Source organism: Acomys russatus, chromosome 25, assembly GCF_903995435.1.
Source record: "Acomys russatus chromosome 25, mAcoRus1.1, whole genome shotgun sequence".
NCBI classification, from domain to species: Eukaryota; Metazoa; Chordata; class Mammalia; order Rodentia; family Muridae; genus Acomys; species Acomys russatus.
The window spans coordinates 4,956,789-4,978,258 of record NC_067161.1 but is presented as its reverse complement, the minus strand read 5'-3'; the positions used below and the strand labels follow the sequence as shown (position 1 = coordinate 4,978,258).

The 21,470-nt window shown below is 44.7% G+C and overlaps 1 protein-coding gene across 1 annotated transcript in view; it reads right to left on the bottom strand.

The window, feature by feature from the left end:
• The window catches only part of Grin2a (glutamate ionotropic receptor NMDA type subunit 2A), a 398,907-nt gene that overhangs the window by 48,444 nt on the left and 328,993 nt on the right, over positions 1-21,470 (bottom strand). The window contains exon 9 of the mRNA XM_051167318.1: positions 12,834-12,994. Within this exon, the coding sequence (XP_051023275.1) occupies positions 12,834-12,994 (161 nt within the window). The remainder of the gene's footprint in view (positions 1-12,833; positions 12,995-21,470) is intronic.

Genomic DNA, 21,470 nt, shown 5'->3' with positions numbered 1-21,470 from the left:
AAGGGTGGGGTCTCTCACAAGCTTCAACCCTGGATACATGTGCATTGTGTCTCCCTCTGGAATACAACCCCATTCCCTACAGTGCACCTGCAGATGGACCCTGGAGCATCACAAGTTCCCAGATGGCCAAGGGTGGATTTCCCAGCAACTGCTGGCATCAGAGAACTGCCAGGAAGTAGTGAGATAGAGCCCCACTGTGGTTTCGGTGACTTTCATAGGATAAACAGTGTCTGTAGCTGATAAACTGGGTCTTCGAAGATATTATTCCCTGGAGATATTATATAAAAATTATCCAGAGTATGTGATGGACCTTAAGTCAAAGGGCCTTGTCCTACAAGAAGAAAAGATACACAGGGAAAGAAAGTCATGTGGAGACGAAGATACGCAAGAGAGGCAGCTCCAAACCAAGGAAACCTAGGAACACCCAAGACAGAAGCTGGAAAATGCAAGGACATACTCTCCACTTGAGACCCTGGAAGGAACATGTCCCCCCATTGGCACTTCCACTTTGGACTTCTGGTCCCTAAAATTGAGAGGATGCATTTCTAATTGCCAAGGCCAGTGTTCTGTGGCAAACACTTATGGGTACCCTCCATCATCACTGCGGTAGGGGACAATGTCACCTCTCTGCCTGATTTTCTTTTTCTCCTGTTGTTTTGAGCCAAGAAAGGCTACAAAGTCACGATCCCCCATGTCTGCCTCTCAGGTGCTGAGATGACAAGCCAGTGTTTAGATCTCAGGTGTCTGCCATAGTGCCCTGCCCCCACCTCCAGGTCTCTACCAGAGAAAGGTGGTGGGGCATGTCTGAGTTTGCAACTGGACCAAGGGCTCCCTGTAAAATGCAGAAAAAAAGTTTCACAATGTGTGCTAGATGATTTTATGGCCCGATCTGGGCTCATTAATGAGAGACTCACTCTTCCCAAGATAAGACATTGGTAATAGACCACCCAAGGTTGACACTGGGTGCTGTGCCTGCCTTAGTACCTGATGAGTGGAGGCCTATTGGTCATTTCAGCTGTTGGAAGAAAGGGGCACATTACTAAGACCCAGATGGTAAAGAGCACAGGTTCACTGTTCCCAATCCTAGGCCTTGTACAAGCAAGTCTGACCCTACCTCAGCACCTGCTTCTCGGGTCAAGAAGGACAGCCTACCATGGGCAGACTCTGGCTTCTGGCTCTGCCTCTTGCAGATGCTTGGGCAGACTGCTGCTTACTCCCAAGCCTCTATCCATTCTGAAAAATAGAGAGGTTTCACATCCAGCAGAATTGAAAGGGAGGGAAACAACCATGAATTTCAAGTTCCCATGTGTGGTCAGCAAAAAGTGACAGGAGACATGCCCAAAGGCTATGGAGTCTGGGCATCAGTACAATGCATGACTTGCAAGCAAAGGGATCTGAGTTCATCCTCGGAGCCCAGCCCCCTATGATGCCAGTGTTGAAGGGTCAGGGACCAGCAGATGGACAGTCAACCTGACTTGGTGAGTGCTAAGCCAGTGAGAGACTCTGCCTCAAAAACATAGTGGGCAGGATTCTGAGGAAGAATGCCTAAGGTTGACCTCTAGTGTCCACATGCATGTGCACACACGTGTACACATGCTTAAAAATAAGAGTACAGAATATTTGAGGGAGATCTTGTTTCTTTTGTGTTTCTCAAGAGAAACCACACTGTGTATAGTTCTACTCTTGAAATGAGGAATGCAGTTTCACTCATGGAGTCTTCGTTTGTCTTTTCCATCTCAATGGAAGGAGAAATATGCTTTTTAATGTACCAGTGAAATTTTCAAAGAAGGAAGAGATATGTAGAGATGAAAACCTCTGCAAACTTTGCTCCAGTTTTATATAACAATGGGCAATTAGAGAGAGCCGGGCTGTGCGTTGTCACAGGGGACGGCCACCATTGTTACTGTATTTAAGTTGTGACTCAAGGCTCTGGAGTATCACTCTGTGCCCGTATGGAAATGATGGCAGTCGTGGTCACACGGCATGGACACAAGGTTTAAATAAGATTATGCTGACGAAGCGCCTCAAGCAGGACCTGCCCAAGGTCAATGCCCGATAAACGTCGCCCCTTGGTCAGAAACACCTCACTTAGTTCCCAAAAACAATTCAAAATGTAATAAAATGAGCTTCAGATGGGTGGCTAAAGCAATTTGAGTTAAGCGCATTTGGATGTGGAGCAGCATTAAAGGCTGCAGGGGAAGCTGGGAAACAGATATCCACACTACACATGCTCATAATTGCTGAAGGAGAGTCACGAAGTGAACTATGAATGTTCAAGTCACAGCCGAAGCAGAAAGCCAACCATGATGAGTTGCAAGGCACATGTTGGCCCTCCCCATGCCCCCTCCCCCGATAAAAGTTTGGCTTAAATGAAAACAAAACTAAGCTAAACTAAACAAGGCTGTTAATGGTACAGAAGCCGAGAGATGACACAAAATGACATACTCATCAGACTGCCTTGCAGGAGGATTGTCAGTAAGCTTTTCAAGTGTGCCCATTCCGCTTTTGCATGGGTGTGTGTGTGTGTGTGTGTGTGTGTGTGTGTGTGTGTGTGCGTGCGTGCACACACACACACACACACACACAGGCACAGATACACACGGAGCCAGAGGACAGTATCAGGAATTCCACCCACCTCCATTGCCTGGTCTGAGGCTCATCAGTCTTGAGGAGGGGCCAGTGAGCTTTGGGGATTCTCCTGTCTCTACTTCCCCAATGCACAGAACTGTAGAACTCTGCTCAGCTTTTTATGTGCGTTCAGGGGATGCACTCAGGTCCCTGTGCTTACAGGGCAAGCCCTGAACCGGCTGAGCTGTCTCCTCAGCACACTGTCAACATTTTCATGCATTTCCATTTAGTCTCTTTTCATCCTCTTCTCCCTCCGTCACCATCTCTGAGTTTACAGAACTGTGAATGCACTCCATTCAATACCTTGCCCACCTCCAGTTTTCCTATTTTTAACACATTTTTATGGAGGGCCTTGAAAATCTTTTAATACTGTTTTTGATGGAGTTTAACAGGAAGTCATTCCAAGGACAAAAAGAAGAAAGATGTCTCTGCTTTCTTGAGTTTTTATTAAGGAAAAAATAAAAAAACCAACCCTAACCGGTTGTGGCAGCAATTGTTTTTGAGCTGTATTTGCAACGTGGGGGTGGAGCTCAGAAAGCAGGTCACTGTCGGTCTGCTTTTCTCTGGAGATGACGCGATCCCATTTAGAACAGCTCGCTGAGCGCTGATGTCTTACACCCGCTTTCAAACTCAGCAGCTGAAAATGAACCGTGCGCGTGTTTGGTTCTGTCTGACTGATAAAATTTAGCAAATGAGCCCCGCTCAGATGGTATCCTTGAAAGAACTTGCTCGGCATAGCAACCATCCTGAGGCACCCCACATCTACCTTTCTCTCTGCCGTTCCTACATTGCTGGGCCAGTTTCTTTAGAGAGCAGAACTCAGGGTGCTGAGTTTTTATCAGCTCTAGGTCATCCCACAGTAAGATACACAAAGCTTACATACATACACACACACACACACACACACACACACACACACACAAAACCATTCAACTCCACTTTCGAATCCTGCCTTGGACTCTAATCCTCATCCATCCAGCTAACTACCCAACATTGCCAAATGGGAAGCAAGCCTGAGCCCTGTGCTTGATAATTCTACAATACAGTGATTTTGCTAAGTAGATTGTTGTGCCATCTGTTCATCTTTCTCAAGTTCTTCATCTTTTGAAGAGAATTAAGTGGTCCCTAGCTCAGAAAGCGTTGAGGATTGAATAAGGGCATGTACGCCATTCACCTGGGGCGGCAGCTCACACACTGGAGAATCTTAGTGGGATGCAGATGACATGAGGTGATGGCATTAGTCAAAGGTCCTTCCAATGTAATGTACCCAACATACCCACACATCCCCAGTCACAGTGCACTCTCATCCTTAGTACCTCCTCCTCTTCCTCATCCTGTCACCCTGGGGAGAGACAGAGCTCCATCTCTTTATATTTAAGAGATTAAACATCTAAAAGCCTGAGGACTATGGGTATCTGAATCACTAACCCAGTTACTGATTCTTTTAAGTGCCGTCCTGAATGCTATGGACTTTGAAAATCTGTGCCAAAGACGAAAAGTTCAGTGTTTGCTTTGCCGTGGAGTTGTTTCTGCTTTTGTAAGGACATGGGATCACATTCCAGTGTTTTACAGACATATCATGAAGACTAAGGGTTGAAGAGATGTCTCGTGCAGAACAATCAATGGACCTGGGTTCGATCCCCAGCACTCAAGTAAAAGGCCAACGCGGTGGCATCTTCTTAGAAGCCCAGAGCTGAGGAAGCAGAGGCAGGAGAAGCTCTGGGGCTCACAGGCCAGCTAGCTTACCTTAATCAGGTAAGCCCCAAAGTCCAAGGGAGAGACCAGGTCTCAAAAGCAAAGTGGATGGGATCAGAGGAGGAAGGATACCCAAGCGTTCCTCGGGCCTCCACATGAACGGGTAAACACATGTGCATTGCATGCCCATGAACATGAACATGGGCACACACATTTGAACATAAATCAGAGAGAGAGAGAGAGAGAGAGAGAGAGAGAGAGAGAGAGAGAGAGAGAGAGAGAGATCTGAGCTTTGCAGATAAATGTTCAGGTAAAGAGGTGAACTTTCTTAATGCTTAAAAATTGTATATCAAAGATATTGCCAACATAACTGAAATTTAAAATTCAGCCCCCAAAATGAAAGAACATATTTGCAAATCATGTGATGTGTGTGGTAAGAAAGTTAATATATTAATATGCAAAAAAACATAGAGAATGCCTAAAACTCAACAACTAAAACACAGAAAAAGTAGGCAAATGAGTTTTCAGAGAAGTGTACAAATGACCAATGAGCACTCGGCTCACCCTCACTAACTATCATAAACACCCATGAAAACGGCTACTGGCAAGGCACAAAACAAACATGCAGAGAAGGTAGGGACACTGGGACTCAAGCACAAAGCACTCTAACATTGTAAAAACTAAAACAGATTCAGGCTACTGTGCTGGCTGGTTCCAATCACCAATGTGATAAGAACACTGTGAGGCACCCTGCTTGTGAGGTTTGTGAGGCACACCGCTGGGTGTGTCTATGAGCAGGTTCCCAGACACAACTAGACCACCAGGACTCAATCTTCCTCAGGGGTGTGAACAGGCTATTGGGTAAGGGTGAACCGTAGAAGGCCAGGCTTGGCTGGAGGAAGTATACCATCCTTTTCCTGTTTCGACTACTCTGCTTCCAGCCTTCCAGGATGCAAGCTCTGAAATGCTAGCCAAACCAATTCTTGACTCCCCGGATTGTTTCTGTAGGTATCTGGTCATACAACCGTAAAACAAACACGGCTCTGGAGAACATTGGCCTATAAACTTGGGGCCAGTAACAGCTCCTCCTCCACAGGCCATCTCTGGAAATCTTACTGACCAACCATGCTTGCACACTGAATCCTATTTTTTCCCCTGTGGCTTACGTGATAGCATCTTTACTTTCATTTATTACAAATTCAAATATACAGAGAAACATGTTTTTTTTTAAGTCTTTCTCCATCTCTGCTTTTCTTCCAGCCTTGATTCATTCTAAAGATAAGCATTTGGTTTGTCTACTGCTTATAAAGTTGTCTCAATCCAAGGTGTTTATGAGATTTCTTTAAAGTAGCTGTTCTGAAATGCCTCAGAACCACCAGCACCCGGCAGGGGGATGCTCATGAAGGTGAAGATGTTCCCTGGATACACAGAAAGCCCACACAAGGCCCACAAATCTGCATCTGATCCGTACAGCTTTAACTCATCCAGCAAGGCTTGGAAACACCAGAAGTTAGAATTCCTTTTCCTTAATCCTTTCTGATTTTTGTCCCGGTTTTTTATGTGATCTGTCTGAGCTCTGACTACGTATGGGGTTGATGCAAATAAAAGAATTTCAGAGCTATTTCAGAGATCAAAGTAGTCCACAGCTCCACTTTAGAAATGGGGAAAGGGACACTAAGAGGTGGCACTAAGAGGTGGTAAAGCCAGGATTCAAACCCAGGTCGCTGAGCCTAAGCTGAAGCTTCTAGGTGTGCAAGGCCTTCTCAGGAAATGACAGCCAGTACTTCCTGGCCACGCTTATGGCACTTGTTTTTTAGTCTGTAGAAGCTCCTGAGATCCAGCCAGGCAGGGACAGGAGCCAACAGCTGAGCTACATCCTCAGGATATCCTAAAGCAGTGTCTGGTGGACCACAAAGGTGCTCCCAGAAAGAGGAGACTTTCTAGAGAGGTCAGACGTGGTAAAGTCAGACAATGGCATCACCATCAGAGCTGATGCTTAACAGGCAGTAACGGGAGAACTTGAATATAGACACAATAGTTGCAGATAAGGTCCTGGGACAGCTCTGGGGCAGCAGCTCGTTATCTGAAAGTTTGGAGTCAGATCTCATACCATGCCCCAAGAAAAATCCTAAATAATTGCAAGTGGAAGCTAGGGCCTGAGGATATAGTTCACAGTATGCTTGCCTAATATGTCCAAGGTTCTAGGTTTGATCACTATATAAGCCAGGTCGGTGGTGTGGTCCTGGTTACCTGGCACTTAAGAGGTGAAGGCAAGGAGACAAGCTCAAGACTCCATTTGTCACATAGAGAGCTGAAAGTTGGCCTGGGATATACAAGACTCCGTATCAATAAGAGTGTAGGTCAAATGTGGTAACCCATGCCTGTAATTTTAGCACTTGGGAAATGGAGTCAAGCACTATTAGTCTTGCTTGGGCAGCAGTGAGATCCTATCTTAACAAAAATGAAATAAATAAGTAAATATGTGACTTTATAAGTAAATAAGAAAGTAAACTATAATAGAAAAAGAGATGAGAGACGTAGTTTGCAACTTCAGGGTAAATAAATATTTTTGAGCTATGACTCAAAATTCAAAAGCCATAGTAATGACTAATATGTTTGACTATAAAAATTAGCATATGCACAGAAGAAATATCTCCCACAGGATCAAAAACCAAAGAACTGGTTTTAAAAAAAAAAGCCTTTCTTTTCCAAAGAAGAATTACTGATGACTCGTAGTTATGTTAAAAAGATGTTCAAACTCACGGATGATAAAAACATACAAATTAAAATTATGTCAGTGCAGATCTTCCTTAGTGGGAACTGTTTAGAAGGTTAAATGCAAACTCTACTGGTAACAGTCTTCGAAAAATCGATTCGTTCTTACAGAATAAAAATGCATTTCCTTTGTCATCATCTGCCAAAGTCATTAATCATATGTCGTCTTTAACCAACTATTTCAAGAAAGTAATTTTACATTTTATGAGACATGTATGGGCAGCCTCCATTGGGATATTATTTGTAATAGCAAACTATTGGAGACAACCTAACTCTCTATTTAATAGGGCGTTGGATAAATACAACAATGAAAGCCTATGCATTGACGGAGCAATCTGGAAAATGTCAGGGGATAGGAGATGGAGTAAATGTGTTTGGTTACTATGGAGGGAGAGTAGTAAGCAGATGAAGTGAAGAGCAGCATGGACTGTTCATTTTTCATATTTATTATTTGTTTTGGGAAATACTGGGGGTTAAGCCTAGTTCCCTTATGCTCTACCATTGAACTAAGTCCTTAGCCCACTTTTTAAATTTTTTTTTTATCTGGAGACAGGGTATTATCAAGTTGCAAAGGGTGGTCTTGAACTCACTTTGTAAGTGTACACCTCGAGCTTATGTTTTTCCTGCCTATCTGAGATGAGAGGCCTGCAGCATCAGGCCTAAGTATTAATTTAAAATTTTTTTTGAACTATACAAATGTACTATCTATTCAAAACTTAATTTATTTAAATAATTAACCATTTGAATAAGTAAATATACATGTTTCAAATAATTAAAAACGCATGTGGTTCCTACCAGCATTAACCCCACTGAACTCAGCTCCTCAGGATGGATCCTCTATGCAGTTGTCAGCTAAGGAGTAACTCACATCGCGTTAGCTCTCGCATCTGCATTTGAGGTAACAGCCCAAAGCAGCTCCTACGTGGGAGATCAAATACAGCGCAGACCACCATCTGTCCAAGTTTTCCAAGATGAATGTCACCATTATTGCTTGGCTTTCAGGAAACAATTTGTACAATTCACAGTCTTGGCTGGTTTCTGCTTCTGTAATTCCTTTTTATACTGCATACTTCTTTTAAAAATTAAAGAAAATAACCCAGTTTGATCTCTGGGTGGCAAATGGATGACAAGGAGACAGACCGCCCCCAATCATATCATCCATGCTTTGTCCATGGTCTATCCGAAACAACGACGTAGATATTGGTGGAAAGAACTCATAGAACAAAAAAAAAATCCCTCACCATAGCTAAGTTTAAAGTCATAAAACATCTTTGGTGCTATCTGCTGACGCTGAATACGTACACATGCCACGCCCCAGCAATTCCCGCCTTACATGTACAGTACACAAGGAGAAGCGTGCGCAAAGGCATGTATAAGAGCATGTTTAGACAGGTATCATCGTACGGCAAACAGGACAGTATGCATCAGTCACCAAGACTGAAATGGATAGATTAAACTTGTGAAGCGTGCGTGCTGGGTATGTAACTCTACACAGGGTAAGAAGTGAGACCTGGGATTCAATGCAACAGGCTTACAGCCAGACTGCTGTGCTAAAGAAGACACAGAAAAGTGGAGCAAAAATGATGGATGTTATTTATGGTTTTGTTGTTGTTGTTGTTGCTGCTGTTGTTGTTCTGTGTAAACTTGGCTGTCCTGGACTCACACTGTAGATCAGGCTGGCCTCCAACCACAGAGATCCACCTGCCTCTGGCTCTGGAGTGCTGGGCTTACAGGTGTGTACCACCACCACCAGGCTTTACTTATGGGTTCTACTATCAGGAATTGGCCTCCATCTTTGGAAGGGAAAAGGGTTGCTGGAAGATACTTCTAGAGATGATGTAGATGGCTACTGCTGGGGACTACCAACTAACTAACCACACCATTAGTACGGAGCCATCAAAATAATGTATTTACTATCTAACTGTTTGTGGTTTTGTGTGTGTGTGTGTGTGTGTGTGTGTGTGTGCATTTTAAAACTTTCTTCTTTAATCCTTCCAAGCCAGAATTAGTCTTGTGTGAGTTTGGGCTATGTCACGGGCTTACCTTCTGAAGAAATGTTCTTCCTGTCTGCGCTAAGATACCAATTGAATTCCAGACACAGGCCTGGTAGGGGAGGATGCTCTCCGAATGCATTCCTGAGGAATGGTACAGCAGGCAGTGTATAGTTGGACAGTGTGGAGGGCCTGCTAAGATGCCCCCAAATGTAAGAAGCGAGAGGAAGGAGGTGCCAGGCCGAGCAGAGACTGTACCTGCAGTCACATGTCAGGCTCAGAAACCCCAGACAACTGAGATTCTCCACCAAAGCTAATTTTCTAGATAATCAAAACTTCTCTCATTATAAAACTCCTTCATTTAAAATGAAATCATTTTAATGGAATCCTTCTAAATTGTATTTCACACATCCCTGACTTCTTGAAGGTAAGCAAATGGAATTTAACCTTTGCAACAAACGACAGCAATAACAAAAAGTGCCATCTTCTGCCAGGTGCTACCCCGGATGCTCTCTCCAACACATCCGTCCGTCTTGTTTGTCACAGAATTCTTATGAATTAGGTCGTGTGATTAGTCCCACTTAAAGTATGAGGCTCGGAATGATTAAATAAAGGTCATACATACAAAAAACCCTCTCAGAGTTAATAGGGGGAAGAAACAGTGACTGTCTCCAGAGCGTAAGCTTGTGCCCACTGAGTGTGATATCTCTACTTTTATGTGTGGGGGTTTGGAGATGGATGCATTCACGTGTGTCACATACGTGTGGCAACCATAGGTCAGTGTCAGATTCTTCCTCAAGTGCTCTCCAGCTTATGTGTCCAGACTGAGTTTCTCCCAGGTCTGGAACTCACAGACTGGACAAGGCTGGCTAGTCAGGAACCTTCCTGTCGCTACTACCACCACTGCACTGGGATCTTATGGAAATGTCACCACACCGGGCTTTTTTTTTTAAACATAGATTCTTTCAGATTATATCCAGGTATTCAAGTTTGTGTAGCAAATGGTCTAAGCATCTGAGCTGACTCCCCATCCTGTGCTTTTCTGTGTCTGTATGTGCACTTGTATGTGCAGATGCCCTTGCCTGTGAGTGCCTGGGTGGACTCCAGAGACTGACCTGACTACAGCTGCTTCTGAGTTCTGGATCTGCCAACATTAGAGACCAACACGGAGGCCCAGATATAGCACCAGACCCCAGGGTGACCAGTCCCTAGGGTGACTACACTGGACCACTTCCTCCATGAAAAGGACAATGCTTTGCCATGACTGGAGTAGATACTCATTCCAGCTGTGGACTCGCCTTCCCTGCATGTAATGCTTCTGCCAAAACCCCATCCCTGGACTTAGAGAATGCCTTCTCCATCATCATGTTATCCCATGGTATTCACAGTATTGCTTCTGACCGAGGAGCTCAGACCACAGCTATAGAATTGTAACAATGGACCAGCGATCATGGAATGCACTGGTGTTGCCATGTTACCACCATCCTGAAGCATTTGGTCTGATGAAAGGTAGAATGGTGAAAACACAGGTAAAGAGCCAATCAGGTGGGCAGTGTTTTCCAGAAGCCAGTATATGCTTTAAATCAGCATCCAATATATGGTATGGTTTCTCCCATAACCAAAATCCATGGGTCCAGAGATCAAGAGTGGAAAGGGGTGCAGTTCCATCCACTATCACCCCAGTGACCCACTAGGGAAATGCTTGTTTCCTATTCCCAAGACCTTAGCGTCTGCTGCCTTAGAAGTTTTGGTTCCAGAGGGAGAGGGTGCTCCTCTCAGGAGACACAACAAACATTTCATGGAACTGGAAGCTCAGACTTTCCCCTTGGCCACTCTGAGCTTCTGATGACCTTCACCCAACAGGCTAAGAAAGGAACAACAGGAGGGGTGATTGACCCAGATGACCAAGGAGACACTGGATTGCTTCTCCACAATGAAGGCAAGATAGTCGATGTCTGGAGGGCGGGTCTTGGTGTGACCATGTCCTGTGATTAAAGTCCATGGGAACTACAACAGCCTAATCCAGGCAGGATGACGAAGGGCACAGACCCTTCAGGAATGCAGGGATGGGTCACAACTCCAGGAAAAGAATAAAGACCTGCTGAGGAGCTTGCTGAGGGTGAAAGAAATATGGAATGGCAGGTAAGGTTCGTAATTATAAAGGACACACAACCAGTTGCAGCAATGAAGATTATAGTAGACGTGTTTCCATCATAACTTGTCAAGAATGTGTTTGTATAGATATTTCTGTTTTCCTTCCTCAATTTCTTTGTCACATAATGTAACATCAATTAAGAGAATATCAGTGGTTATCATATTTGAGTTTGGAATATTAAAAGAGTGTCCCTCAAAGGACATTGTCACCTATTCTAAAAATGTATAATAAGTTTATAGTTGTGCATGTGATAATTATATCTTGTTGGGAATAATTATGACCTGGTTATTTTTTTTTCATTTGTGAATGAAAGCATAAATAAGGAGATATGATTGTGTGCCAAGTTGGTGAGGTATGGATTTGTAATAGCTATCCTTGGTTGTCAATTTGACACTATATCTGGAATTAACTAACACACAAGTGGCTGGGCCTATCTGTGAGAAATTTTTCTCAATTAAATAATTTTAAGTTGGAAGACCTACTTTGAATCCAGATCTTTTGAGGTGGGGTGATACCATACACTTTAATCTGGGCTACACATTTTGCTGGCAGCCTATATAAAAGACATGGAAGAAGGAAGCTTGTTGCTTTTTCCGTCTTGCTCTTGCTGGCAGGCATATACTGAAGACCAGCTGAGACATCCAACGTCATGGAATGAACAACTACTGCATTCTTGTACCTTCCATTGGTGGACAGCCATTGTTGGACTAGCTGGACAACAGCCTGTAAGCTGCCATTCTAATAAATCTCATACATATAATAATAATATATATATATATATTCATTCATTCATTCATTCATTCATTCATTCATCTCCAGCCACTTTCATCAATATTGTGCTGTGAAACTGTTACCAGTATTCCACCCTCCCCCAAATAATCTACCAGTATTCATTTCTTTAACCTCTCAACCTTTGTAGGTCATTTTACTTGGCTAGCATATGAATACATATATTCATTATACCAGGTCTGTTCCTCTAGAGACCCCTGACTAATACAGCTTCACTCAAGCATGTCAACGGGTAGACCAGAACTCTGGTTGTCTTTAGAAAGCATTTGAGTTATTACCCCTGTCCTTCCATATTTCCTTTCTCCTTCATCTCTCTTTGCCAGTGTGTCCAGGGTGAATTTTTGGACTTCCGCATTCCAGACACGGAGTTTTGCCTCTGAGCATCATTCCCAGCCACCTTCACCAATAGCGTACTGTCAAGCCCTTGCCAGGATACTACTATCCCTAAAATAATCTAATGGAAATTGAGTTTTCGTTTATTTAAGTTCTCCACCTTTTTAGGTCTTTCTGCCTTGCTAAAATAGCCCACGGAGTCTGGTCGGATCAACTTCTTTATCAGTTTAAGGAACCCCTCTGGGCTTTTTCGCATTTCCATACTTCGTGGGCTGCTGTCTCTTAACAGGAAATCCACACTGCTCATCAGATTAACACAAACCCAACTCTGCTGGGGGCCATCTCGCTTGCAGTAGCTCACCAGAAAATGCAGACAGTCTCCCAGATAAGCACCAAGGAGCACAGAGTCGTTTGCTGTCAGGTTTAAGCACTGATGCCTGCAGAGAGGGAGAAACCACCGCCCTTACCCTGTTTTCAAGCTGACCAAGGCATCCTCCACTCCCCTCTGGTTGAATTTGGTCATGTACTGGTGCATATAGGGGTAGTTGTTCCGGATGTTCCTCTCTGTACTTCCATTGGGTACCGTCCCAAATCGGAAAGGCGGGGAGTAGTCATGAGGTCTCTGAAACTGGAGGGAGGGGGAGTTAGGAGAAGAAAAGGAAGAGAAGAGAAGAAACAGTGAGCATTCCTACAGCGACCGACGTTCAACATGTAACAGGACAGGACAGGATAAAAAGAGTCTTTGGGGCTTTCTTTGTGCTCAATCACATCTCCCACGGGTCTGTGGTCTCCAGGAAGGTGGAAACAGTATCTGGCTTGTGTTTTGATTTCCACGTTCTGTTCTGATCCCCAGAACTGAGAAGAGGGCTTGAACTGTTGCTCAACAAATATTTGCTGGGGTTAGCTTTCCTGTGCCATGTAAGAGACTGACATCATGGTAGGCACATGGTTGGCACAGAGAGGAGCTGGAGGAGTTAAGGGTCTACTTTACTCAAGTTCATTTATCTGTTGTACAACAAAGCTTTTTCTTTCCATGATTGCTACCAATCAGACCTTACTCTCAACTCCAGAAAATAGCTGCGTGCCGTCGCGCACTCATCTCCACTCTCCCAAGTGTTTACACGGGCAGCATCTGTGGGGTCCTAACAGTAGCCAGGCACAGTGCGTGGCTCATGGCAGCCTCGGGGACAGTTTGTGAGCCAAAGCCTCCACTGGCTTTGCTTCCTGGGGTACACAGGTTTGCATAGAAGTTTTCTATGCTCCATGATTCTTTCTTGGCTAACTTCCTGATACTACCTGTCCATACCTTCTGCGCATGTGCATTCGTGTGCATGGGCATGTGTGTGCATGTACTTGTGTGTGCATGTGTGTGTTTATGTGCATGTGTGCATGCATGTGCATGTCCATGTGTCCATGTGACCATGGGTGTGCTTGTGTGTGTGTGTGTGCGCGCACGTGTGTGCGTGCTTGCATGTGTTCACATGTGTGCACGTGCTCATGTGTTTGCCTACTTAGGCTGGGCAGAAGTCAACTTAGACATCATTCCTCAAGACAAAATCTACACTGTGTTTTGAGGCAGGGTCTTTCACTGAACCTGGAACTTTCCAAATACTTTAGTGTGGATGGAATTCTGGAAGATGAAACTCAGGTCCTTATGCCTGCAAGGCACTTGGCTGACTGAGCCTTCACTCCAGCCTCCTGTTCACAGCTTTAAAACACTCTATAAGTATAACATTAATTGTACACAATTACAGGGGGTTTTGCTAGAACTTTTTATGTATGTATATACTGTATGTAGATTATGTTTTAGGGGATTCAACTCCATTAGAAGTTAACTGATGCAGCCAGCATCCTAGAAATACAATTGTCTGAGGCAGCACAGGTGGGACCATGAGACTCAGCTGAGACTCCTACACTTCCCAACTTGGGACCGTTGCTAAGTCATTTCGACTTGTCCTGTCTCCTGTCTGTCTTTCAAACCTGTAGTTGGGACCACACTAATTCCCTTATAGGGTTACTATCAAGACTAAAAATTATAAGATTTGCCAAATGGCTGCAATAGAGAAAGTGTTAGAAACTAACACATTAGTACTTTTTGTTCATTGTGGGCAAAAATAAGAACCAAAGTTTCCAACAGACTGTGATTCTGAAACTAGAAGGCAGTGGTCATAATGACCCATGTTTTGTCAGTTTAGTTATTTTTGTAATGATATTTACACAGGACTTACATGGGGATAAAAGTGTGCCCCAAATTTCTAAAAATATTGGCCTTGCAACCTAAGAACAGCTCAGTTTTAAGATTCCTCTTAACAGCTCCATTTCATATATGAGGAAACTGAGGCTTGGCACATATAACCTGTATGAAAGCTGGGTATGGGATATACACCTGGATCATAGCACTCAGGCTGAGACGAGAGGGTCACAAGTTCAAGGCTAACCTGTGCCACATATCAAGACATTGTCTCAAAAATAAATAAAACATGAGGACCTGGAAATTCTGTTAGGGGGAGGATGCCCAGTGAACCAGTGCCAACACTAGGACCATAGTAAAGATGCCCAGAAAGCCAGTGTCAACACTAAGACCACAGTCTATAAGGATGTCCAGTGAGCCAATGCCAACACTAGGACCACAGTCAGTAAGGATGCCCAGAAAGCCAGTGCCAACACTAGGACCACAGTCAGTAAGGATGCCCAGAAAGCCAGTGCCAACACTAGGACCACAGTCAGTAAGGATGCCCAGAAAGCCAGTGCCAACACTAGGACCACAGTATTTAAGGATGCCCAGCGAGCAACTGCCAACAACACTAGGACCATAGTCCAGGGATTCTCTCTCCATGCTTTCCACAAAACTAAGAACTGTGAGGCAAAGTTTTCAAGTCTACTCAAGAGATAGATCAACCAGAGGCACTGCTCTTGCTTCTAGAACGCACACTACTTTTCACTGTTAATTAAAAGTTCCCGTTGAAAATAATGTTTCCAAAATGAGGCATGCTGCTGTGGAATTGGCAGCTGTAACTGGATCTGTGATAAGGGGCCATCCATTGTCTAAACTTAGAGTCTCCTGCCTGGGTAAGTGCCCCTTGCATTTGTGTGTGTGTGTGTGTGTGTGTGTGTGTGTGTGAGAGAGAGAGAGAGAGAGAGAGAGAGAGAGAGAGAGAGAGAGAGAGAGAGAGTGATGCATGGTCATATTACATGTGTATATGCATGTGTGTATGTTATCATGTGTGTATATGTGCAAGGAGGTATATTTATATACATATTTGTGTGTGCATGTGTGTATGCATATGTATGTGTCTGTTCATATACACATATGCATATGCATGCATGCATACATGTGTATATTGTGAGTATATGTGTGCATATATGTATGTATATAGGTGTGAGTAAGAGAGAGGGAGTGTGTGTGTAAGCGTGCAGCATAAGGCTCTGTGCACGCACTGTCACACAGTAACCTTGCTCATCACCAGGAGAAAAAGGCCAAGCCCAGGCTGCCTTATACAACAGCTGCAAGCTCTGGGGAACAGTATTCATAGTGATACTCATAAATCTAGTTGTAACAGCCATTCCCAATCTCCAGAGACGTGGAGAGAGGGTCTATATGACTAAAAGCCTGTGCACTTCAACTATTGAAGAGATGCAGCATTAAGATGCACTTCCCCCATTGATTCTGATTTGCATAGTTTCCGTGATGGTTCCCAACCCTCCGACATCAACAACAACCCCCAATCAGCCAGCCCCCACACCCAGAAACCTTCCTCACTAGACCAAAGACTGCCAACGTTTTAGACAATTCACTATACACTTTTCATTGCTACTTACACACACACACACACACACACACACACACTTTAGAGGCGCTCATTGTTTTTACATGCAAACACACTCTGATGCCACAATGCTGTGTTTTTCTGGACTTTAAAGTACATTCATGTATTTTAAAATTGAGGTAAAATTTATGTAACATAGACCACAAAACATTTTGAATGTGTCAATCACTGGCATTAAACACACTCACTCACTTTGTGCAACTATCACTAACATTGATCCACAGATGCATTTAAAGATCCCAAACATTTCCATTAATTCTGTGGCTCACAGAAGAGCCAGACCCTCTGCCTGTAAAGTTGGCCTCAAATGTGGCTCATCTCTCTCAATTAGGTCTATACTGTAGACGTCCATGATTTCTCCTGGAATGATTTCTGATGAGACTTCCTCCCAGCCAAGCAACCATCCAATCAGAAAGGAGCAGTTGTGGCTTTGATGAACATAGAGCTGGTACAGAGCCTCCCATGTCAGTGGGACCACAGAGCAGCAAGGGCGTCACAGCGTCCAGATCAGGAAAGCGCCTCCAAGCTCCTCAAGGCTCCTTATTTCCCACTGAAGAACTGGGTTGTTTGGGGGGGGCAGACCCTGAAGCCTCCAGAGCCTTTTCTCTTATCTATATACACTATGAATAGCTTTTGAAATTCCTCATAGCATGCTTGAAATGGCATGTAATTAGATTGCTTCATGCAAATCATATTCCATGTTTCAGAGTGGTCACATGTGTGTTGTTCTTGGTAACTCTCATCAGTCAGCATCGCTTTAGCAGGTATCCTTGCAGCGTGGAAAGCATCGGATCTTTTCCTAATGATCTTTCATCTCTATTCAGTCTGAGGACAGGCCTGAAGGTCATCTAAGTGAGTGGGCTATGGCGTGCATTTATGATGCAAGAGATAGACTCAAAGCTAAGGAATATGGTTTTCAAGATCAATTCACCAATTCACCAGGGCATTTCTTCATCCTGCATTCGTATGAAGCCAAAGCTATAGACTGGGAAAGAAGTGTCTCCATGACTGTAGACCAGAAATACCTAGTAATTGGGGTCTTGCTTCCTAGAGTCGTCCTCAGTGAGTGAGTCAGGTATGCACAGGTGCAAATGCATGTGAGTGTGGTGCATGCTGCGGTCAGAGGGGAATGTCCAGTGTGGTTCCTCAGGGGCCATCCACCTTTTCTGAAACAGAATCTCCACTAGCCTGGAATTCTCCAAGCTGACCAGGCTAGCTGGCCAGTGAGCCAAAAAGACCAACCAGGCAGCCTCTCCCAGCACTGAAATAACAAGCATGAGCCACCGTGGCTTCTGAGGATCGGACTCAGGTCTCAGCACGGACCAAGACAAGGCCCTTAATGGCCAAGCTAGCACTGCAGCATATACCACACACTTCTTGATGGGAGACCAAAGAGATGTGGCCTTCAACAGAAGAAAGATTGGTTCAAAGACCTTCCTGCCTAGACTGTGACTCCCCCTTCACCCTCCACCCCCATCTCAAGGCACCATGACTCTGAGAAACGAAAAACACCCAGCTCCCCTGCCAGGGAAGCCCCTAAATCCCTGAATGGATAGTTGCCGAAGTGATTCTATACAGTAACTTCCCAGGCTCCGGAAGAGGAGTAGTTTGAACAAGGCAGTAATGATGACAATGACAAGAAGTAGGAGGGATGAGGAAGAACAGGGAGAGGCGGAGTGCAAAGAGGAAGTGGGGGGTGGGGAGGAAATAACACATAAGCATACCAGGCATGGTGAGAAGATTAGCCCTAATCCTCATATCCACCTTGCCAGAGCAGAATTAGCATATTCTTTTGTTGGGAAATTGAATCCCGGAGGATTCTGAGATGTGGGAAGCCTTCCAACCATCAGAGGCCAGGGTTGGGATTTGAACTCAGGTCTGTGTAATCCCAAATAAGACAATCTGCCTCTCAGACATGGATTTCTCTATCAGTGTGATTCTCAGTATTTTTGAAAGGATCTGCACTAACAGCCCAACTTTCCTCCCAGTCTCTGGAAGCTTCTTTCACAGAGTCACCTACTCATTTTGTAAGCTATCCTTTATCGGAGCACACCATGGGCCTCAAACATGTTTCTTTCACAGCAGGCTCTAGTTTAAAAGACTCTTAAACCTGAGCAGCCACACAGGTCCTCATGATTAAAACAACAAAGCAAAACCAAACCTCTTGTACCATACTGAAACAAATTGACTCAATACAAATGTACATTTCTGCCAACTTTCCTAATGTAGCTGCCCTTAATCTTCCAGGAGCATTTAGATTATTTACTCAGAAATTATCTGTTTATTGAATTGCTTCAAGCATTTAATTAAAAGACCTATCAGCTTGTGTTCAGTGCTGGGCACATGGGAGCTGAACTGGGCCCATGGGGTTACAGCCTCTGTTACTGGGTACTTCCAAACCAGAGGTCAGCCACATGATGACTGCTTTAAATTTGTTTTCTCACAAGTAGTCATATTATTTAGACTCCAAACTATAATGCAAGGAATTTCTTCCTCTTTGTTGTTGAAAATAGAAACAAAAGGGCTCAGGAGATGGCGTGGTAGGTAAGGTGTCCGCAGCACAAACGTAAGGACCTGAATTTGGAGTCCCAGTACCCATGAAAGAGTTGAGCATGGCAGCATAAAGGTACAAGCCTAGGACTGGGGAAGGGAGAAGGGGGCAGAAACGAGGATCCCGGGGGTTTGCTGCTCAGCCGATCTACTACAAAAAGTGAGCTCCTGGTTTAGTAAGAGGCCTGGTTTCAAAAGCATTATGTGGAGAGTGACTGAAGAAGGCAGTTGGCATTGACCTCTGACCTCCACATGAACCCACAGAAGCATGACAAAAGCAAAATTGTTTTTCAGCTGATTTTTGCTAGAGCCTCCCATTCAGTGTAGAGTTGCCCGCTGCCTTCCCCAGTCACTTCCTCTAAGAACTGCGTCTTTGGCCTCATTGTATCTTGGAGACATTGAATAATACCTTGTGCCTAGAGAAAGTGTCAAAAGACATACAGTTGCCATAGTTTTCATCAACTTGACATAAACCTAGACGAAGCTAGGAAGGGGGACTCTCAGCGGGGGAACCCCTTCCATCAGGTTGGTCTGAGGGACATTTTCTTAATTGCTGATCAATGTAGGAGGGCCCAGTTCACCCTGAGCAGGTGGTCCTGTATCTAAGAGAGGTGACTAGACTTGAGCCTAGAAGGAAGATGTGAAAACCCATCCCTCTGTGATCTCTGCTTCAGTTCTTGCCTCCAGATGCCTGCCGTCAGCTCCTGGCCTGGCTTTCCTTGGAGGTGGATAAACTCGATCCTCCCTATGTTGGCTTTGGTCAGGGTTTTGCCACAGCAAAAGCACATGCATGGCTCTAGCATCTTCTCACTTTCTCCAAAAGGGGGAATTCCTAGATCCACAGAGAAGCCCCAGCAGGCAGTGAGGTCAAGTGATATGGCTAGTGCTGGCAGAAAGGAAACAGAGCGCTAACTTTTCTGCCTCTGGATGCAATGTTTCAGCAACCTGTGGATCCTACTTGCCTTAGATGGGGTTCTCACATCTAAACCATGAGCCAAAACTTCAGATGAAAATGACTTAGCGATGGAGACAGGGTGTTAAAAGCAGGCAGGAAGCTGGCTGAGGGTCCATCTGATGATCGAATAGAGGAAACATCTGTGACTCTGATTCTGTGGCTATCTCTGAAGAGTCCCCATGCCTCCAGCCATCCATCTGAGGAGCGAGGGAACCTGGGCCTTTGTTCGGCTCATACGGATTACAGGTGACCTCAGTGGTGCCATTACGGTGCCAAAGACCCTTGCTATGAGACTTTATCAGCAAAGCTTGCAAAGAGCAGGCAAAGGTGCTGGCGACATGGATCCAGAGAGAGTCCATGTGAAGAATACACATGCTTAACATAGCATGGGTGCATTTATGCATTCAGCTGACACTTTAATAGCACGCACTCCCATCTCCATCCAACCCCCACTGTAATGCTATAAAAACCTTTTCTACCATAGCCTGGAAGGGCAAGCCTCTAATCCCAACTACTCAAGAGACAAAAGCAGAAAGATTACAAGTTCAAGGCTTATCTGGTTTACAGAATGCGTTCACAGCCAGCCTGGGCAATACAGTGAGACCCAGCCTCAAGCAGAAGGTAAAAGGAGGGCTGGAGATGCAGTCCATGGCAGCGTAAAAGTGATCCTTCATTCAATCCCATTATTGAAAAAAAAAAAAAAGAAAAAAAAAAAAGACAGACAAACTGACTGACCAACTGCAAGGCTCTCCTTTTTGAGGCAACTTTAGTCTTATCAACTTAACCCCTTAAGACCCTTGCCTGCCTGGCACCTCCGTTTTCTCTGATGTTTACTTGTGCAGCGTTTACTTCTTCCTACTAAAAACTCTAGCTTCTGGAGAGCTCTAGATCAGCCTGCCAGGTTCATCCCAGTAGCCAGGAAAGCTCTCCCTGAGGGCTTGATATTTTCTCTCCAACCTGAATTTCAAGGAAGAGCAGCCATAAGAAGATGAGGATAAAATGGTCCACACAGGGGACCCAAGAAGCCCAAAGGCACCAGTCAGGGAATGAGCCTGGTGTGCGGGATGGGGAGCGAGGGATGAGGTTGGAATAGAAGGGCATTTACTCCGGCTGTGTGGGTAGCTTTCCAGCCCTCTGAGAGAGGCTGGGCACTCCTGGGTCACCTCTATGAAGGGGACACCATCTTTGATCTCTTGCTGCCTCTATTTCTAGGACACCGTGTACCTTTTTCTCCGAGAATGTATGCTATGGATAAGCTGCAAAGGCTTTTTCATGGACTGATTTTCTACTCAGCAGTTTGTTGATGAATGCCGAAAGGATAGATGCAGACTTATGTCAACAAGATGCGACAGGGAGGTTTTATAAAGAGACAAATTATCCTCACACACGAGACAGAAAATCTCTGCCGCGCTGCAGGCTCAGCACTGCTGAGTTTAGCAAGTCGAGATTTGTTTCCTGAGCTAAATTTTCAATAGGAGAATGAACCCATTTTACCTCTCTTCATCCTCTGTGTCAATTTCTGAATAGTCACTCAAACCCCACAGCCCTCTCTGGAATTCAGGACAGGATAGGGAGAGCAGGTGCTGTGGCGCCCAACTTGCTGAGGTAGGCGGGGCGTGTTAAAGCGCATCAAAGAGACAGAGGGCGATGGACACCTCTATGCTCATTTCACAGAGATAGAACTGCCACTGGGGAGGCTGACTTGATTGCACAGTAAACAACAGATCAAATAATCATGTCTCTGGACAGAGCTTAGAGGTGACTTTTTAAAA